Source organism: Saccostrea echinata, unplaced genomic scaffold, assembly GCF_033153115.1.
Source record: "Saccostrea echinata isolate AGI-Se365-2 ecotype Australia unplaced genomic scaffold, CSIRO_AGI_Sech_v1 ptg000057l, whole genome shotgun sequence".
Classification (NCBI taxonomy): Eukaryota; Metazoa; Mollusca; class Bivalvia; order Ostreida; family Ostreidae; genus Saccostrea; species Saccostrea echinata.
The window spans coordinates 5,754,034-5,773,974 of NW_026889806.1; the positions used below are offsets into that span (position 1 = coordinate 5,754,034).

At 32.9% G+C, this 19,941-nt stretch overlaps 1 protein-coding gene across 1 annotated transcript; it reads right to left on the bottom strand.

Annotated features, from left to right (window-relative positions):
* Positions 1-12,397: 12,397 nt before the first annotated feature.
* On the bottom strand, positions 12,398-19,659 carry LOC133174201 (tetraspanin-18-like). Its single transcript, XM_061309272.1, has 8 exons — positions 19,587-19,659; positions 19,326-19,414; positions 17,166-17,396; positions 16,909-16,983; positions 16,261-16,374; positions 15,680-15,826; positions 14,028-14,111; positions 12,398-13,229 (listed from the first exon to the last, which is right to left on the bottom strand). The coding sequence occupies exons 2-8, from the start codon at positions 19,389-19,391 to the stop codon at positions 13,167-13,169; spliced, it is 780 nt and encodes a 259-aa protein (XP_061165256.1). The 5' UTR covers positions 19,392-19,414; positions 19,587-19,659; the 3' UTR covers positions 12,398-13,166.
* Positions 19,660-19,941: the final 282 nt, after the last annotated feature.

Here is a 19,941-nt window from a genome sequence, read left to right on the forward strand (position 1 = left end):
CCAGGCATAATTTTATTATTGTTTTTTTCCTACCGATTTTGTGCACGCGAGTTCTCGGAAACGGGTTGTTTGATTTCCAGGAAACTTTCAGGTCTGGTAGAAAATAAAAAAATCTTGATATAGATGTTTTTTATTTTCATGACGTCACTTCCGGTCCGGAGATTTCTGCGATTAAGTGATTTTTAGAGAGTCACTTTGTCCGCTCTAAAAAAGCACTTAAAATAGAAAATTGAAATTTTCAGCAATGATAGAGCAATGTTCATAAATATGTAATAGGTAGTTCAATTTTTCCAGAAGTACCGCACTTTGGCGCTCGGTATGCTCCAAAAATATTCTTAGCGAGAATATTAAAATTTTTAGCATGTTTTCAAGAATATCTCTTTACTTGTAAATATTTTGTTAAAACATATAGAACAAAAGTTGTGCAGAATGGCAAGCTCTTTCATTTGACATCAACAATTAGGGGCTGACCCCTAAAATAGGGGATCTACAGGGGCTGAAAGTGTTTTCTCAAAATCTCAAAAACTATTGAGAATTTGTGATACATCAAAGAAGCAAATTTGTTCAAAATGACAAGTAGAAGTGAATAAGATTGCCGAAAGTCGTCAAATGATGTCACTTCCGGCCAAAACGGAAGTAGTCAGAAAATGCATATTTTTACCGTTTCAACATGTTATTGGTTAATTTATGTAACCAAAAGCGTCCAACTAAATTTATCTTCCCTCAACATCACTTCCGGTCATTATTATTCTTATTTTTTAGACAAATTTTGTGCACGGAATATCTCGAGAACTATTCAGTGGATTTTCATCAAACTTTCAGGGATAATGCGCTATAAAATGCCATTGTTACATTTGAAAGAGTTTTGGATAAATTCGCTTCCGGTTCCAAGTTATGGACATTTTTCTGATTTTAAAATGAATTTTATCCGCGCGAGATCTAAAGAACGGCTAAAAATATGAACTGGAGAATTGTTGGAGAGCATAGAACATGACTTCTAGATATGCGGGTTTGCCTTTTCGTGCGTCGTGAGTACTTCCGGTCGCTACCGGAAGCGAATTTAAAAAGTCAATTTTTTCAACTTTTACGTTTTTCAATATTTTTTTTTTATTTTAATAGTGGTAATAGAGATTCTTATCATAATGCTTAATATTTAATTTGTTTTTAAAATTGTCCACCAAAAGATATTTTAAAAATAGATTTTTAGACAAATCTTGTGCACGCAATAACTCGAGAACTATTCAATGGTTTTTCATCAAACTTTCAGGGATAATGCGCTATAAAATGTCATTGTTACAATTGAAAGAATTTTGGAGAAAATCGTTTCCGGTTCCAAGTTATGGACATTTTTCTGATATTGAAATGAAATTTTATCCGCGCGAGATCTAAAGAACGGCTAAAAATATGAACTGGAGAATTGTTGGAGAGCATAGAACATGACTTCTAGATATGCGGGTTTGCCTTTTCGTGCGTCGTGAGTACTTCCGGTCGCTACCGGAAGCGAATTAAAAAAGTCCATTTTTCACCCTTTACGTTTTTCAATGTTTTTCTTTGATATTAGTGGGGTAATATTTCTTTATAGATGCAAGTTACTGAACATAATAGGTATCGGATTCCTTAAGCGTCATATGGCGAGACGTGTTTTGTTGCGAAACATTACAGTCTTTTCATTAATGTGTTACTAATTGGAATAATCCACTTTGGGGGTAAAGAGAAATATAAAATGTGTAAGAAAACTTAGCGCTGCCTTTATGTTACTTGCCCGTATACGATATGTACAGTGTGATAAATAAACATTCTTAGGCTCGAAAATCAGGCTATAGCAACATATTTTTTTAAATTTCATTGAAGCTATCACGTACACTTATTCAATTGAAGACACATTCCAAAGAAAAGGCGCGAAGATTTACTCGTGACCTTTGGCGCGAAATAATGTATCTTGACCCGCCTTTCACAAATGGTCTGATGCAGTAGTGTAGAAGTACAGAAAAAGATTACACGGACATGTCTGTATTTGAAATTGTATAGAATAGAAAGTTGAATGCATAAAGAATAAAGGCAGTAAACACAATAGTTTTTATTCTAGTTTTGATCAGTAACAGATTATTTTCTCTGCTATCAGTTATTCTTAAAACTCAAGTAACAAATTCGATGTAAATCTACTAGCACTTGCACAAAATTTAGCTGGCTAGTTTTCATCCTATAATTCCACAGTATAAGAAAAAATATTAACCTGCCTGACACTCGTTACTTCAGGGAATGAGTGCAAGGTAAACATCGATGATGGCTGGTACATTGCGCTAATGTAGTGGTTTCAATATTAAAGAACAAGGTTCACTAAGGGTCTTTTTTGGCCCTGTGAATTTCAGAACAATTGAAACTGCTTGGTTTTAGTTGACAATGCATTAAATATCATTTAAACCTTTGATGACTGCGTATCTATCAAAAAGACGTAATTTTCTGGCTAGCCAATGCATTATGACGTCATGAAATGCATCATTTTCCTCATATCCTGAAAAATTCTACAAAACAGCCAATTTTAAAAGCTATTTTTCGATATTTAATATAAAGTGTAACCTCTGATCTTAAATATGCAACTATTAAATGATAGAACTCTTTCTGAGGATTAGAAAACCTGTTTTATTTTTTTTTAGATCAGAGGGTGCGCTCATATTATTATTCTTCTGTTAAAGTACTCAAATATACTTGTTTTCCTTAAAATTCAATAACATTGCAATTCCATGAAGCCTGTTTTCCAGGACCTTGGCTTTAAGGAGAAAATTTTTAATAGGAAATGAAAGCACTAAGTCTCTACTTTATCTTGATGTTTAAAATGGAACATAAAGTGTTAGTCAATAAATTGGTATATCTACAGGTCCATTTTATGCATAAAGTGAACCTAGCTCTTTTCGGGCAGCCGATCTTGGTTTTATCCCGACTATATCTGAATTTTTTGCGTTTTTCGTTTTTATTTATCTAGAGTAACCTTAAATATCTTTCAAAATTTCACTTCCTGTTGCGTGTTTTTCTGTCATCAAAATGAGAAATTGTCTGAGCGAGATCTCAAAAATAGGTAAAAGATTAAAACACCAAATTTTTATGAGTAACAGACCTTGAGGAGTAGGCAAAACCATTTTGGATAAACGCGTAAGGAAGTCATCAAAGAAATCAAAAATTTTAACTTTTCTTTTTTAAACTAAAGTTTGCATTACTTTATTGTATCTCTTTCGCTGTTTTAAAACTTCAACTTCCGGTTTTAGGTGATAAACTAAGTTATTTCGATATTTAACTTTTGTCATAAATATTGCTTTTTGATAAAGTACTTGAAATGTTTTTTATGCATTTTGTAGATACTGCAAATGTCTACAGAAACGTCAGAGTTTTTTTTTTTTTTTTTTTTTTTTTTTTTTTTTATATAAAATTCACTTCCAGTCGCTTGTTTACCTGTCCTCAAAATTAGAATTTGTTCTCACAATATTGCTCGGCAACAGTAAACGACTGAAGTCTGAAACTTTCAGGACTGATAGTCAGTCATCAGTTTATTTGAATCGCGAGAAAATCTTGTATCGCTGTTACTTCCGGTCGTGACAGGAAGTGATGCAAAAAAGTGAATGGTTAATAGTTAGCGCGTTGAATTTTCACGCTGACGACCAGGGTTAAATCTCCAGAGTGTCTGAATTTCTTTTATCACCTTTTCAGCTTGAATTTACGTTTTTATTCTCAAAATCGGACGGAAGACCTCTCATTGCTCGCAATGAGTTTCTAGTTCTTTATCTTGTTGTAACACAGACAGTATGACCTGCCTTAAGGAACATGATGTGCTTGCGTATTGCAATGCACCTAGTAATTCTTTGCTCAATAGGATTTACAGATTTAAGGCCAGTACAGAAACATAAAGATGCCGCCATTTTTCAGTGTCCTTATTGAACATAAAACATTTACATTGAACCTTTAAACCGGTGAGTTGAACCTTATACATGTAAAATACAACTTTAGACGATATTTTGATTCGATATATGGTCTAAAAACATTTGTGAACTTGTACAATCTCAAAAATGGTATTGCTGTTATTATGCACAGTGTGTCGTGGCCTTGATTCAAGTTCAAAGTCGCTTAGGATTAGATCTTTTAACTAATGTATGGTCTGAAAAAACATGTGTGAATTTGTCAAGTCGGTAACACCAGATAGGGTTTGCTTATAATCAGAATGTGTCATAGCTTGATGCAAGGTCATTTGGACAAGTTCAAAGTCACCACTGTACACTCCTTTACTATCTTTCTACTGGCAAAACATTGCAGGTTGATACCCTTTACAAGACTGCTTGTAACGTTAGATTTTGGCATAGTCTTGACTCAAGGTCCCTACTTTTTCCTGTCCACTGCTCCAACGGAAGACCTACTCGATGCTCTGCAATGATCTCTGCTCTAGTGTTAAATTCTGATTGAAACCCATCTTGTTTATATTACTTTTAAATTTCATGAACAGCTGATTTCAAAACATTCTAAAACAAAATATTCTTAATAAACCTATGCTTAAAATAAGGATCTTTTAAGAGTAAGCTTTATCCGCTCATCGGAATTCGATTACCGCACACTGTCAATGTTACTTTTAGTCCTGACTGACTTTGGACACCAGGACTGTGAATTGACATTGAAAATATCCCACCTCTCTTTGAATAAATTGTGTCGTTTTAAAGTAGGTAATCTGGACTAGTTTTATTTCCCTCATGCATGCTCTAACACAGGTATTTCTAAAATCTTTTTTTTTCAAAAGTGGAACTATAGATTGCTGCAAAAAAGACCCACTCATTTTTTTAACCATTAAATTTTAGCACCCCTTTGAATTTATGATAAGGTCTTATAGAATTGACAAAATGGGGTAAAAATTTTAAATTTTACAGCACATCTATGTTACATAACACTAGTGAATTAAATTGATTATTGGATGAATTATTCTCATTTCTGAATTTTTTTTTGGTTCCTTCGAATTCAGACTCACAATGAATTATATTGAGATAACGAATTGTATTCAAGCTCAAAAGTTTAATAAACAATACAAATTTCGAGCAGAGCAAACAGGGACCTCTAAAACATCAGAGGTGGGATCAAGTGTCATGGAGGGGTGAGCATCCCCTGCCGACAGGTCACATCCGCCGTGTGCTCCTTGTCATGATCAGGAATTAACGGAAAAATAAAAGGCGTCTAATTTTGAGGTTGCGCCGGATGGTCATACCATTGGTCACAGAAATATTTACAATTTATTCAAAGATAAACCGTGTGTCTTATAGTTTATTCTGCAAACAGAAAAAATGATGTTGAATAAATGTTTACAATTTCATTGATGTACCTTAAGTGGTCTTAGTTCTATTGCGCCAGTCCACGAACCTTTTGGGAGGGGGACATTTATTCGTTCATTATCATTTCAAATCTTAATACTCACTATGAGAGAAAAAAGCATGCTAAGTGGCATGTGAAACAAAAATGATGTCATTATTACGATCGCTTGACCTATTATAAATCTGTGTGAGAGTTTTATCGATTTTACTGGATATTTAGTTTTTCTATTGATAATTTGCGTGTTCATCATGAAATCGTTAGGCAAGTTCGGAATTTGGTCACATAATAATTTTTGTAAAAATCTTGGGAACATCCCGACTTAAACGCATAATACTACTGATATAGGCAGGACAAAAGTAGAATACCGACGTACTGAGCTTGACATTGCTACTGAAATCGGGACGTCGGAACGTATTTTGAAAAATGATCATAATATGAAGAAAGTGGGTGCGACATGGGTACCCAGGCTTTTCTCGAGAGCAGAAATGAAGAATGCAATGTTTTTAGAATTTCTAAGTCGATTTGAACGTGAGAGTGAGATGCTCCTAAAACGTGACGTGACATTCCCAGGTTGACTTTACGCCGAGGTCTCCCCCGGATTTTACAACTGTCCATATTAAGAAAGCTCGTGTGACCTTAATGGTAAATGGAACGTAGTGAAATTTTTAGGTAATATTGCATAATGACTCTACTTTATAAATATGTCTATTGTTTGCTTTAAAAACATCACAATTGAATTCAAGAAATAAATTCCATGAACTTTTGGATCAGCCCTTATATATATATATATATATATATATATATATATATATATATATATATATATATATATATATATATATATATATATATATATATATATATATATATATATATATATATATATATATATATATATATATATATATATATACGAGGGTTGTTCGGAAAGTTCGTGGTCTAACGTCGTAACATTTTTACTTAACGTCATATTATATCCAATTTTGGAAGAAATATTTCGACTGTAAATTCAAATGATATGTATTAATAAAAAATTTAAAATATCGTGTTTTTTTAAAAACTTTTTTAGACTTTAAAAATGCGAAAATTGGATCAAGGAGCAGGTCAAAATTTTGTAATTTACAACCAAGACACTAAGTAATGTCTGAGGTCATATCTTCTGTAAAATGACATAAAAAACATAAAAATTCTACACATTCAAATTAAGAATTGTTTCATCGTTTCTGATTCTAAATTATGACTTAAAATTTTGCTTCGTTGAAAAGAAATCAGTTTCAGAAGATACGTAGTCCTCTTCGGAAAAGAGAAAAAAGATGACGTCATAGAACGCCACGGAGCAGCAGTTAACCATACAATTTTGTGAGGTACTCTAGAACACTCCAGAAAAAAACTCTGAAAATGCCGGAGGAAGTAGGAAATATGTCAAAAGTGGATTATGCATGTGTGTGTGTGTGTACATGGTACAAGCGGTATTTGAATGAAAGCCTACTCTGAAGATGGTGTTCTGTGAGAAAACTGATTATCTTTAAAAATCTCATCAAAAAACATTGAAAAGTTAAAATCGTCCTGCTAAGAGATTGGCGCTTCACAGATGCTGATCTTGTGAAAGCACACTTACGCAGTGAAAAAAAAATATAACAATGACAAACAAAATAATGCTATTGGAAGAATTGTTAGCAAAAAGAGATTTCAAGTAATAAAGAAACGTTTTGATGAGTGCACTGGTATTGGGCAATACTGTGTGAAATGTATAGGGATAGTATTTTTGAGAACCTCATGTCGGTATGCTTTTGACGTTACGGTGTTGTTGAGTTTGCTCCATGGTTACAAAACGTGTTGATTTTAAAATTAAATAACATGAATTCTATTAAATCACATGGAATGAAACTTCACACTTAAACAAAATGAATATTTTTTTTTTTATTTTTACATATGATAATGTGCTCATTTTAAATTTTTTGAAGATAGTATAATGAAGATTGGCATTGTCCACGAACTTCCTCGTATATATATATATATATATATATATATATATATATATATATATATATATATATATATATATATATATATATATATATATATATATATATATATATATATAAGCAGAAAAAAGAAAATGCTTATTTATAAGTTATATCAAGAATTCCGGTATTCTGGCATATCAAAGTCTTGTACACGACCCTAGACATAATCTGACCAAAAAAAAATTCTTCTCCACACTATTGCGAGTAATGCTGTCTGTCTGTCTCTCTCCCTCCGTGTTCGGGTGTCTGCGTCTCTCCCCCCCCCCCTCTCTCTCCAGGAGCCAAGCATATATTCGTCAGAATAATATATCGGCGACAATATGTACCTTTCTTCAGTGCACATAATGTTGCTGACGACATTATGTGATGATGCTTAGCTGTCCATTTTGTCGTTTATTATGCAGGAGGAGAAAAGGCTCGTCTAGGCACATAATATGTACCGATGGACGACAATATGTGCACTTATTGTAGGTACATATTGTCGCCGATGACAATATGTATAGAATGACAATAAGTACCGTCACGGAGTCTTCGAATGGCAGTTATATCTAAATATGCATGCACAATTTGAAGTGATAACTGCAGTATTTTAACTTATAGTCAAATATTTAAGTTTTAGAAAGAAATTATTACATTATGCAGAAAACGATAAAACAATGTAAAAAAGTGAGAAGAAAAAGCATTCAGGTCTCAACTTACATGAAAAAGCTAATCTAAATATCAGCTTTGGATTAAATTCTCACCACATGTCTGAGGTTAAAGAAAAAGTAAACAATGAAATGGTATATTATTTATATAATGTATGAAAGATATATTTTTTCCCAGGAAGATGACAAGTACCACGAAGAATATCACAAGTTACAGGCAACATTTTTGTTAATTTAGTCCAGCCCTAAGGCTTATACGGCTCATTATTAAAGAGAAAAGAAAGATATTTTAGGAATGACTCTAATTCTTGGCCAAATTATTCGAGTATAACCTGGTTTGGGTCAGTTTACGCTTTATAATCCGCGAAGCGGATTATAAAACAGCGTAAACTGACCCAAACCAGGTTATACTCGAATAATTTGGCCAAAAATTAGAGTCATTCCTTATAATTTAATTCTAAAATCATTAAACAACTGTGGGTGTAAAATTTCGTTGCTTTTTATTAGTTCAAATTTGCCGCTCAATAATACAACCCTAGTAACGGAAGTGATGGGTAGCGAGGGGAGGTAAAAACTGATACATAGTCCTAGCAGCCATGTTGTTTGTTTACATGTGGTAAGATCCAAGTTACTGTTTTAAGTTAAAGGTACATTTATTAAATCTGGAATTTTCCATGAATCCCGAGGACTGGAAATGAGAGGATTGCATGGATACAGACGATTCAGCTGGTTGTCAGGGGGTGTGTCCCCATACCAAACCAGGTTATACAGAAATAATTTGTGTTCCTTTTTGGATATTAACCAATCAGAGGCTAGAAAACAAACAAAATTAAATTATATTGAAATAATTTTATTTTCATATCATTCATCAATGTTACACCTGTACTATTACTAATGATAATTTTTCTAGATGACGCTGAAAGAGCGGTTACTCTAAAGCTCTAAACCAATGAAACATACAGGTAATTTGTCTGTTCACGTTATGATATATTATCGTGCATTTAATCCAACGCATGACTTATAGAATAAAAAGAGATTTTTTTTCTGTAGGAAATCCTGTAAATCTACTTTTTCCTTGCTGTTCGTATGTAACCTTTTCGTGATTCACTAGAAACAGTACTTATTGCGAATCTAGCAAGATTGCAAATATGCAGCTTAAGCCATTACCAACGTTACAGTTAAAACAAAGATATGGGAGGAGGGTATAATTCTTCGCAGGCGTCTCATAAAATATTGGATGTTTTACAGATAATAGACGACAAAAGCAGACTAAAAACTAAATTGTATGACAAACGAGATGACTTCAGCTTTTGCATCCTCAACTCTCTTTCTTATGTAGGAATATTCTGTTATCATCTGTATATGGTTTCTATGTCTCCTATAGGGCACTGTCACACCAAGCTGCGTCCACATGGAGTTATTACGGCGTTGTAAAAAAATTAAAATCGCAGGGAAATTGCACAAATTTCAGTAAAACCTTTACAGTGTGAAGATGTCACGGCGTCCCTTCGGCGACCCACGCGTTTCTACGGCGTTCTCGCGGCGTGCTACTGCGTTCTCTTAGAGATCTAGATCTCTTCGCGATTGACTGCGCTTCCGCGGAGCTTTTACGGCGTGTTAGGAGTTGTCACCTCGCGTTCACGGCGTTCTCACTGCGCTTGCTGCGTTCACAATACGTTCACAATGCGTTCTTCACCATGGATATATATCCAGAAGGAGTGTAACATATTTTTTAAAAAGATTCAAGTCACATGACAAAAAGACTTCTACTTATGCCAAGAAATATTCTTTAATTAAAAATGATCTATTTAAATAATTTTGTACTAAATTACTGATAGTTTTATTATTAAAACCCTTTTTTTCAATTATATCAATTCAGATGTGTTTTTTTCCCTTTGATTTTATTATGAATTAAAAAAATAAACACACTGAAAAGTTGTTATAAAATTTAAGTAATTCCATCGCAGCTCCACTGAAACAACAGAACAAGTTCTGAGTGTAATTTTTACTTCCCAATTCTACTCCCATTCTCCTGGTCCGGAGTGCAACAAGTACGTTAGAATTATTGCTGATCAGATATGAGGCCATTGCTCTTGTTTTGTGAGCTGGCTGACAATGCTCTAACTACGCCGTGAAAGCGCATTGTGATCGCCAACGGACGCGGTAGAAACGCCAAGGGAGCGGAATGATAGCAGTGACATCTCCTTGTTGTCGCTGTGTAATCGCAGTAAAAAAAATCACAAGACAATTAATCTCATTAGAAGCGCCGTAAAAGCGCGATAGAAACGCAGTGACATCTCCAAGGACTCCGCGAGGTCTCCGTGAAAGCGCAGTCTACTATCACTGCGTTCATGCTGCGATCATGTGCGTATTCTCGGCGTTTTGCATTTTTTATGGACGCCGTGCGATCGCCGTGAGGACGCAGGCTCGGTGTGACAGGGGTTTAACTTATTCGCTACTCAGGAGCATGCTTTGAGTACTATCAGTTTTCAAACCGAGGCAGTTTATTTACATAGAAGTTGATGTTACAGTGATCTCAACAACCTCCTTTAAAGTCAGCTTTCCGTAAATTCTATGGTTGCTATAATGACTTATAAGCAAATATTACCCATCACTGGCTGACTTGTTCCCAACCAATTGTTAGGCCATTGTTTTTTTAATACTAAATTTGACTATGGAATGCTCTGTCTACTTGATCAATATATTGGGCTCAAGGCGGATGTGAACTGTCAACAGGGGATGCTTACTCCTCCTAGGCACCTGATCCCACCTCTGGAATTTCCAGAGGTCCGAGTCTATGCCCTATTCACAGATTTGCATTTGTTGAAGTTTTTATGAGATCGATCACTGTTCGTTATATTCACTCCTTTTATTTTAAATTCTACTTCAAAGTTAATTTTCAATCCAAATAATATATTCGCGTCCGCACAGTGTTAAGGATTGATGAAGTAAACAAATAATTGCAATTTATGAATAGTTTAATTCATAACAGATCAGAATCTTCTATTTTATGTTTTTAAAGGGTTGGTGACAGATTTTAAAGAAAAAAATTCTTAAAGGGGTGGGTAACAAATTTTGGAGATGAATAATATAAATAACCTGTGCTCTAATGTAAAAAACTCAGTAATCTGACATTGATTAGTTCGCCTCCTTCAATGTACATAATATGTGCAAGTCAGGTGTCGATTCGTAAGTAAGCGAATCGGACCATTGGCTGGCAAAGATAAATCAAAATAAACTTTTCGAGTTTGTGCAGCTACCTTCTTTTCCTTTGCTCGTCAATATTTTTCAGTAAAGAAGAAAATTAATAAGTTCTCTGGTCATCTTGGAAATAAATACTTGTCATTATTCATTTCATAATTTTACAAGAGTTTTCAAACAGCATACATCTTTTTAAAAAAGCCAAGGGCAACTATTGATTATATAAACAATTAAAGTTATCATAACATGCGTTAGTCCGAGAAAAATTTTCTTGCCTGAAACCTATAATTTTTTTCTATCAAAATGGAGCAAATCACGAATTACTGTCCTATTCTCTATAGAAAAAGAAAAATTAGCACATGTACCCGATAATATGAAGCGATGGATAGCTACTCTTTTATTATTTCGTGGTGAATTCCGGTTCCACATGACTGTTACTGGTTCTTTAATATATAAAATATCACTAAAGACATTATTTTTTTTTTGAGAAAAAAATAGAAGGAAGATGCACAAATAGATCAAATATTTGTTTTCCCTAAGAAGTGATACAAATATAACAATTACTTAAATGAAAATCACTCGACCACAATGAAACAAGGAGACAACGAACAGTAATCAAGTGTAAAAAGTCCATTGAAAAAATACAAATAGGGAGCAGAGCAATCAAGTAATTCCAAAAACATCAGAGGTGGGATCAGTGCCATGGAGGAGTAAGCATTCCCTGTCGACTGGTCACACCCGCCGTGTGCTCATTGTCATGATCGGTGGAGCAGAAAAATCCGTAGACATTATAATGTTTAAATAATGGCCTAACAGTGAGTATGAAAAACGTCAGTCAGTATTTGACTTAATGAAGATTATATTTGCTGACAAGGTCATTGTATTGACCATAGAACTTGCAAAATGATGACTTAAATCGAGACTGTAGATATTCTTGTTTTGTCAACTTATTTATCAAAAGCTTGCCTCGTTTTAGAACAAAGAATGTTCATACGTGGAGCATGTTCTTGCGTATCGAATCAGCTGGGAGATATAAACCCCACACGCAGGTGCTAAGGGTATATTGCTACATAAGTAAGGGAAGTTGACGATAGGTAAGTTAAAGTCATCACCTTTATCACAGTTTTGTTGTGAGGTTACCATTAACGTCTTTTTCTATTAAAATATACAAATATGAAACAGATGTGTCAGACTCTGTGGTATCCTTTATTTCAAGTTCACTGGGATGTATCGAGTCGACATATAAATAGAAGTGACTATTGTTAATTCATAATACGTCGTCGATATATCTAAATGTCGAGTTGAGTGCCACAGCAAGTGTCTTCTTCTTATGTATAAGCTTTTGAATAAATTCTGCTTCATATGAATACAATTATGGGTCTGCTAACAACGGGGCGCAATTGGTACTTATGGGAATTGTAGTAGATTGTTGGAAGACCTGATCTCCAAAAACTACTTAGATATTGTCTATCAGAAGCTCAAGCATCTTTTTAATATCCATTTCATAGTTTTTGTGTGAAATAAAGAGATATCGAACTGTATTCAAGCTCAAAGGCCATTAAAAGAATCAGAATGTTTTTGAACAAAATAACTTTGCAAATGACCAATGACAAGGTAAGTAAATTTACTAGTAAACTGTAGTGACTGTCTTATCTACCATGATTGAAAAAAAATATTAACGAGTACTTTAATTCTTTGAGGAAAATGGATTTCGATGTCATATTATGAATAAAGTAGAATTTTAAAAAAAAATTTACATTTATAATTATGTGTTATATTTGAAAATAAATTGAACATTTTTAGTTTCTTAATACCATAACACATGAAACCATTTAATTGTTATCATACGGCAGAATGTATGATCTAAAAACTATGTTTGGCTGGTGTGTTAATGATAGGTGTTAATCACAGAATGTCATTTGTATAAATATGTCCAATTTTAAGAAATTTCTTATTAAATGGCACCTTCCTTTCCTGTTTGGCAGCAAATCATGATGGCAAAGACAACAGCCAGGAGCTGCAATAGATATTATTTGAATAATTTTACCTTCTTTTCGCACTGGACATCCATATCTATATCAATCTAACATTCATCCACTTTTTAAAATGCACTGAGACGTACCTTTGGGAATTTAAAGTATGCATTCATATATATGTTAATTAAAGAGTGATTTTTTTCTAGGAAAGTGTTAAGCTATAAATTCATTCCGATGGATTTATTATGTCTAGGGATGCCAAAATATATACAAATATTCGACTACTCGACTATCAGTCGAATGGACCAACGATCGAATAGGGAAACGACATTCGACATCCTTTACACACCATAATTTTTTCAATGTCCAAAAATTATATTTTTCTCTAGTGTATATAGGGTCCTTAAATAAGATCACAGGCACATAACGTATGGATAATATGTGTTTAAACACACCAACCCCCATTTATTTAAATAAGCTTTAAAACATATCGTGCTGGCATTTTTTTGAAAGCTAATTAAAATAAAACTGACTTTAAAGACAGATTTATGAAGGAGAAATTAACTGTCTAAATTTTTTTCATATAAACACACTATTCATACGTTAGGTGCCGGTGAGCATCTGCGTGCAACATAGGCATTTGATCTTTTTGTACCAATTTTGATAAAAAAGTTTTTGAGTTATAAATACGTCATGTACCAGGGAATTTAAAAAAAGATTTTCGTTTCAGAAAATGTCCCGAATATATTTGGCAATCGTTCGAATAATGCAATCGAATAATCGACGAAGGGAAAATAATATTTTGAAATCCCTTACTATTTGTAATGTAACAATGTTACCTCAATGAAAAGAATTGTTATTCCAACTCCTGCAAACACATTTCCATAAGTTGTAATGTCATCTTTTATAGTATCATAGCATCCCTGTAAATACAGCATGAAATAGATCTAATGCAAAATGAATAGTCTGTATTAATTTGTTTGAAAAAAAAATAATATGATAAACATATGGAAATAATGCCTTGAAATGTCATAGTTGCTAACTTCCTGTATTATTTCCTTCATTTACCATGCAGCTATTTTTGAATTTAAAAAGGCATTAAACATTATATGCAATCAATAGCAGTTGTTTGAATGTATGTAATTCATATTCAATTTTATCATGCTTGATGTCAATGTTATAGCCTTGGAAGATAATACATTGATTTATTAAATACTCCTAATAAAAACAAAAATGAAATGGATTGGTAAAAATTTACTCTGAAGAAGGAAGCTGGATAGTTTCGTTTGTTATATACACACATACGATACGTATCGAATAATTGTATCAAAATAAATTTCCTAATGTTGACTCATAATATTTTTGTGCAGCCCTCCTCTCTTGGGTTAGGTTTGTAAATGTTATGTTTAATATTTCTTGCTACATATATCGATAGAAAGTGATCATGACGGATAAATCTTTGTGATATATTCTTCAATCCATTTAACTTTTTTATTTGTTTACTTGATTTCTTTTCATTTTGAATTTGGATCAGCTTGTCTCGCTAAAAAAATATGTAATGGGCAAGAGCAAAGAAAATACAAAGATTATATGTTATAGATCAAATTTTCAGATTCTCCCTCGTCTTTTGATATTAGTATACCTGTTTATAGATAGTGTAATTGATAGCCTAATTGATAGTTGATATATGCCACCACTGAGTCATCAGCAAGATATTAGATATTAGTATATATAGATAAAAAGAAAACAATGCACATTTTCCAAATTTCATCCCACAAGCGCTTTCTGGATTTAACAATCCCTCTTCTGGCGTACATACCGCGGTACATTTAAACTGTTTAAACTGAGTTCCACTCTGTCACACACACACACGAACACACTCACACCCACACCCACCCACACCCACCCACCCACCCACCCACCCACCCACACACACACACACACACACACACACACACACACACACACACACACACACACATATATATATATATATATATATATATATATATATATATATATATATATATATATATATATATATATATATATATATATATATATATATATATTGATGCGATCTTTTAGTTGCTGTCCATCTGTTACTCGTTAAACTTATTATATTTACATCCATTGAACATTATCTCCTTTATTTCTTATGAAAACCACGATTGTTTATCAAGCAGTAAACGTCACTAAGCAAACTACCTGTATAGTTCTGATCAGTGAAGTATACAGTTATATGCATATCAATAATACAATATTTAACGTGCTTAATTTTACTTCATATGGTCAAATAAAAACAATAAACTATGTTTGTTTGTTAGTGCGGGGATTAACGTTGCAGCTATTGTACAAAAAAAAAATTACATAGCCCTCTTAAGTATACTATGTATTTTTTTTCTGCAATAGCTATAACATTAATTCCCGCAATAACAACAACGGATGCAATTTATTGTTTAAATGAACAAAATATTACAAAAACCCATACCTTTTCGTTATATCCTGGCGTACATGTAGGTTTCAAATAAGTTGCAGAATCTACATTTTTGCAACACGTTCTTGGTATTGAAGACAAAGAATGAGTCCACGAAAAACCAAGAAAATCACGAGAGCTGTTTACACCGCAACAATCTACCTGTAAAAAATATTTTGAAAAGATATTATTGTCAAACGGTACTATATTGACAATCGAAATTTCATTACTTTTTTATACTTTGCCTTCAGAACGAAATGATTATTTGTATAAAGGTCTGTAGCGTTTACCGCGCCGTTTAACATTTATGCAATGAACTTTCATTATCCTATGTTTGAGGCATGTGCATACGTTACTCCTTCATGAATACGTTGGCAGTAAAACTTTTTTTTTCTGGTGAGAGGAAAAGGGGAGGGGGCTTATGAGGGTTACATCATTTTTATAACTTGAAAATACAAATTCCACAACATATCCTAATTTAGGCATAGTGCTTCTTAAAACGTACCTTTAAAGATGACGAAGATACTTTTAAGAATTCGAATACTTTTGATAATTCTATAGTAATATAAAACGTGTGCTTTGGATGAAACACTCACGGACATAAACATGTAGTTCCAAGCGTTAGACACAACATTGGAGCCGTTTATCAGGTCCGTTTTGTAGTTTTCCTTCAGAGACTTCAGCAAACTATCCTTTACAGTATCTTCTACCTGAAAATTAATATGAATTTTAGATAAAAAATATGGAAATGTTCATATAAGGAAATTAAAAAAAAGAAATGATAACATATTGCGAATGAAATTATATAGGGAATACTTATTGATTTGCACAAAAATGTTATAAGAAGCACTGTTCGAATAAGGGTATATAAAAGAAATGATGTCATATTACAAATGAAATTGAGGGAATTTTTATCGGTGTGCTCAAAAATGTGATAAGAAGCACACAGTGTCATGAAACCTTGAGTGATTGCTGACATGCAAACTGCAAGGAGATAATCTTTGAGCATATATATATATATATATATATATATATATATATATATATATATATATATATATATATATATATATATATATATACAATCTTTGATGTTTTAAAGAATATATATCTCTACCTTGACCTCACACCTGCGTTCATTGAATACTAAATAAAGGACATTAAGAATGAATTAGTATATTTAAAAAGTAAGTGATTGATGTAAATATCACTGAATGATTAATAAAGTAGATGTAATCTCTTACCTCGCCCTTCATCGTAAACCACAGAGCAACTGCTGTTACTTTTATGATAAAAAGTAACAATACAAGAATGGCGTACTGAAAGGAAAATGATAATGTACAACTTTTTTCCCCAACTGTTATAATTATTTTAATTTTGTCCAAAACATGGACTCTTGTACATTGTCAAAAAAACTCCATATTAGCACGAAAATAATAAATACATATTTTCCCTATTTGTGAGTAACTTAAAGAAGAATAATTATTGAATGAAAACGTACAGCTGCCAGCATGCATTTGACCTCACAACAGGCACCAAATAGGCCAAGACCGGCGACAAGAAGAACAAAGGCCCCCATAACAATGAAGAGGATGGACAAATTATCTACAAGATCTCCTAATTTAAAACTGGACACGCTTATTCCATTCAGTGCAGGTTTGACTTCGTCATTTATGGCTGATACATTGACCTTCATCAGAATCCCACCGATTAACAACCCCAGTCCTAGGAGCTGTGATAAAACATAAAAGTTTTGAATTATATTCAGAATAATTATTAGAAGGCAATAAAGAAATATCCTGAGTGTGTGACAGATATTTTTTTTTTTTAAATACCTGTTTGAAATTGTGCCTGCTATCATTATTTATTACAGTGTTATTATTAATATACCTGACAAGAAACAAGTTAAATAAGTCATATTGCTGAGAAATTATATATATATATATATATATATATATATATATATATATATATATATATATATATATATATATATATATATATATATATATATATATATATATATATATAAAGACAATTTAACAATTGTTTGAGTCGCCCGCGTGGCGCAGTGGTTAGAGCGCCTACTCTATAGTCGCGAAGTAAGGAGTTGATCCTTACGTCGCGGGTTCGAATCCCACTGTGGGACGTGGAGACCCGTCCTTCGGATGAGACCGTATAAACCGAGGTCCCTTGTCGCAGTAGGTGCTGGCACGAAAAAGATCCCTCACTGCTCAGTGGCCGTAAGTGCTGAGTATAGGACAAAATTTGCAGCGCTCCACCGGCAAGTGGTGGCGTCTCCATATGAGTGAAAAATTCTCGAGAGGGACGTTAAACAACATACAAACAAACAGTTGTTTGAGAGAGCTGGGAAGTCATGCCTTCTTTTAGTAGACTATTTAAACCTCGTAGAAAAGAAAAGCTCTGTGCAGATATTAAGGAAATTGCAGTAATTAGTATATGCAGTATATGTGGCTTTTTAAAACTTTATAAGTGTTTATGACTAGAAAAAAAATCATATTTCCTAGTGGATTTGAAGGGTTATAATTTGGACACCAAGCCTCCCTAAGACATTTTATTTAATTTTACATATCATTGCATTTTTTTCTCTCAAGAAATATTAATTATTAATTTTTAACTATAAGATATCATCTTTATTATGCCATAAGTTGCTTTTGCTATTTATTTACTTGAAGCCTAAAAATCCTATCTTAAAACATAAATTGGTGTTGCTTACCACGAAAAATTTAAACTTGTAACTATAGGCCAACATTCAAGTATTTGTAATTCGGTCTTCAATGTACGCATTTTTTCAACGTGTGCATTGCAAAGTATCTATATCTGTGCCTTATCAGCCCTTTACAAGTTTAACAGTAAACAGTTAAGTAAGGAAACTTAGTTTCTTTTCTCGTCTACAGCAGTGTAGAAGACAGAACACTCCAAAATGTGTACTTAGTTATCATGAGTAAATAAGAAATGATTCATAACTAAAAATATTTTTTCCTTCCTTTTTTTGGCCTTCCAGAGTGTTCTGATTTATCTGACCGATATTGAGATAAAGAATATTACTAATGAAAAAAAAAAGTAGCAGGATCCCTTTCCTTAGTTCTTATGACTATAACATTATAAGCAGTTTGTCCTTTTTTACCTTTCATGCACTTGAAGGACGTGTATGTTTTTTTTACCCTGTATCACTTATATATCGATGACAATCAAACTATCCATTAAATTAGAAGACAAGGAGGAAGTAACGAGTAACATTTAAGTAAACAAAAAAGCTACTGATGCAATTTAAAGTTACGTTCCTGTGTTTCTTTCTTATTTTCAGTTGGATGTTTTAATGTGTAATTTTACCTTACATGTGTTTTCGTGTAAATAAATAATGAAGTTTTTTTTTTGAAAAAAAATTGTTTGGATGATCATTGTAAAAAGAATTATAATAATGGTAATAATAGACCAAACATTTTCAACCTTAATATCTTCAGCACACCAACCCCAACCCCTAAAAAGAACATAATGTATTTAAAAACCCATTCAGAATTTTCATAACAGAAGACATGTATATCATATGTATATAGACATATATCCAATTTTGCGACATGAATGAAGTAATTATAATTAGGTATGATTCCTCTGTAATCATTTCCTAATTGCTACTCACGAAGAAAATTATGTTGATGACAATAAGGAATCCCTTCCCAAGCTTTCCACAGCCAGTTAGTCCCATCTTGGTTAACCTTTGTTGACTATCTGAAACACTCAAACTCTAATCAGCACTTCAATAATGGCAGTCGATATACTTCAAACTTTTTGTACAAACTCAGTAAAATATTGTATATTTACGAATATTAGCAAAAATACAACCAAACACTTTTTCTAAGGAAGATCTAAAAAAAAAAATTGTTAATAAATTCCGACTTACCTTTCAGTGCGTCTTATCGTCTCCTTTGTTATAATTCACGATGTTTGAAAACTTTGTTATCAGTAAGCAAGTCTTTAAACAACATTCTAATATAAAACGTCGTAATCTCTGTGTATCCGACGGATTTATTATTTTATCGATTTCAGCAAAAAGGTATGTTGCCCAAAGAAGTTGGGAAATTTGATTTACCATTCAAAATCCAATGTAAAGGGTTATTGTACTTCTTGTAAAGGAAAGTCAAAATTCATTCATGACATAAAGATAATCTAGCAACATAATTTAAGTCAGAAAAGGCTAAAAAAGGCGATTTTCATTCCTTTTTTTGGTAGGAAAAATAACAACTTGAGAATTTCAG

Coding starts and splice junctions, on each gene's coding strand:
- LOC133174201 (XM_061309272.1), bottom strand. CDS start 19,391: ATGGGACTAACTGGCTGTGGAAAGCTTGGGAAGGGATTCCTTATTGTC. Junction 17,397..19,325: donor TCATCAACATAATTTTCTTC/GTGAGTAGCAAT, acceptor GTTTTATCACAG/CTCCTAGGACTGGGGTTGTT. Junction 13,230..14,027: donor TAACAATTCTTTTCATTGAG/GTAACATTGTTA, acceptor TATCTATTGCAG/CTCCTGGCTGTTGTCTTTGC.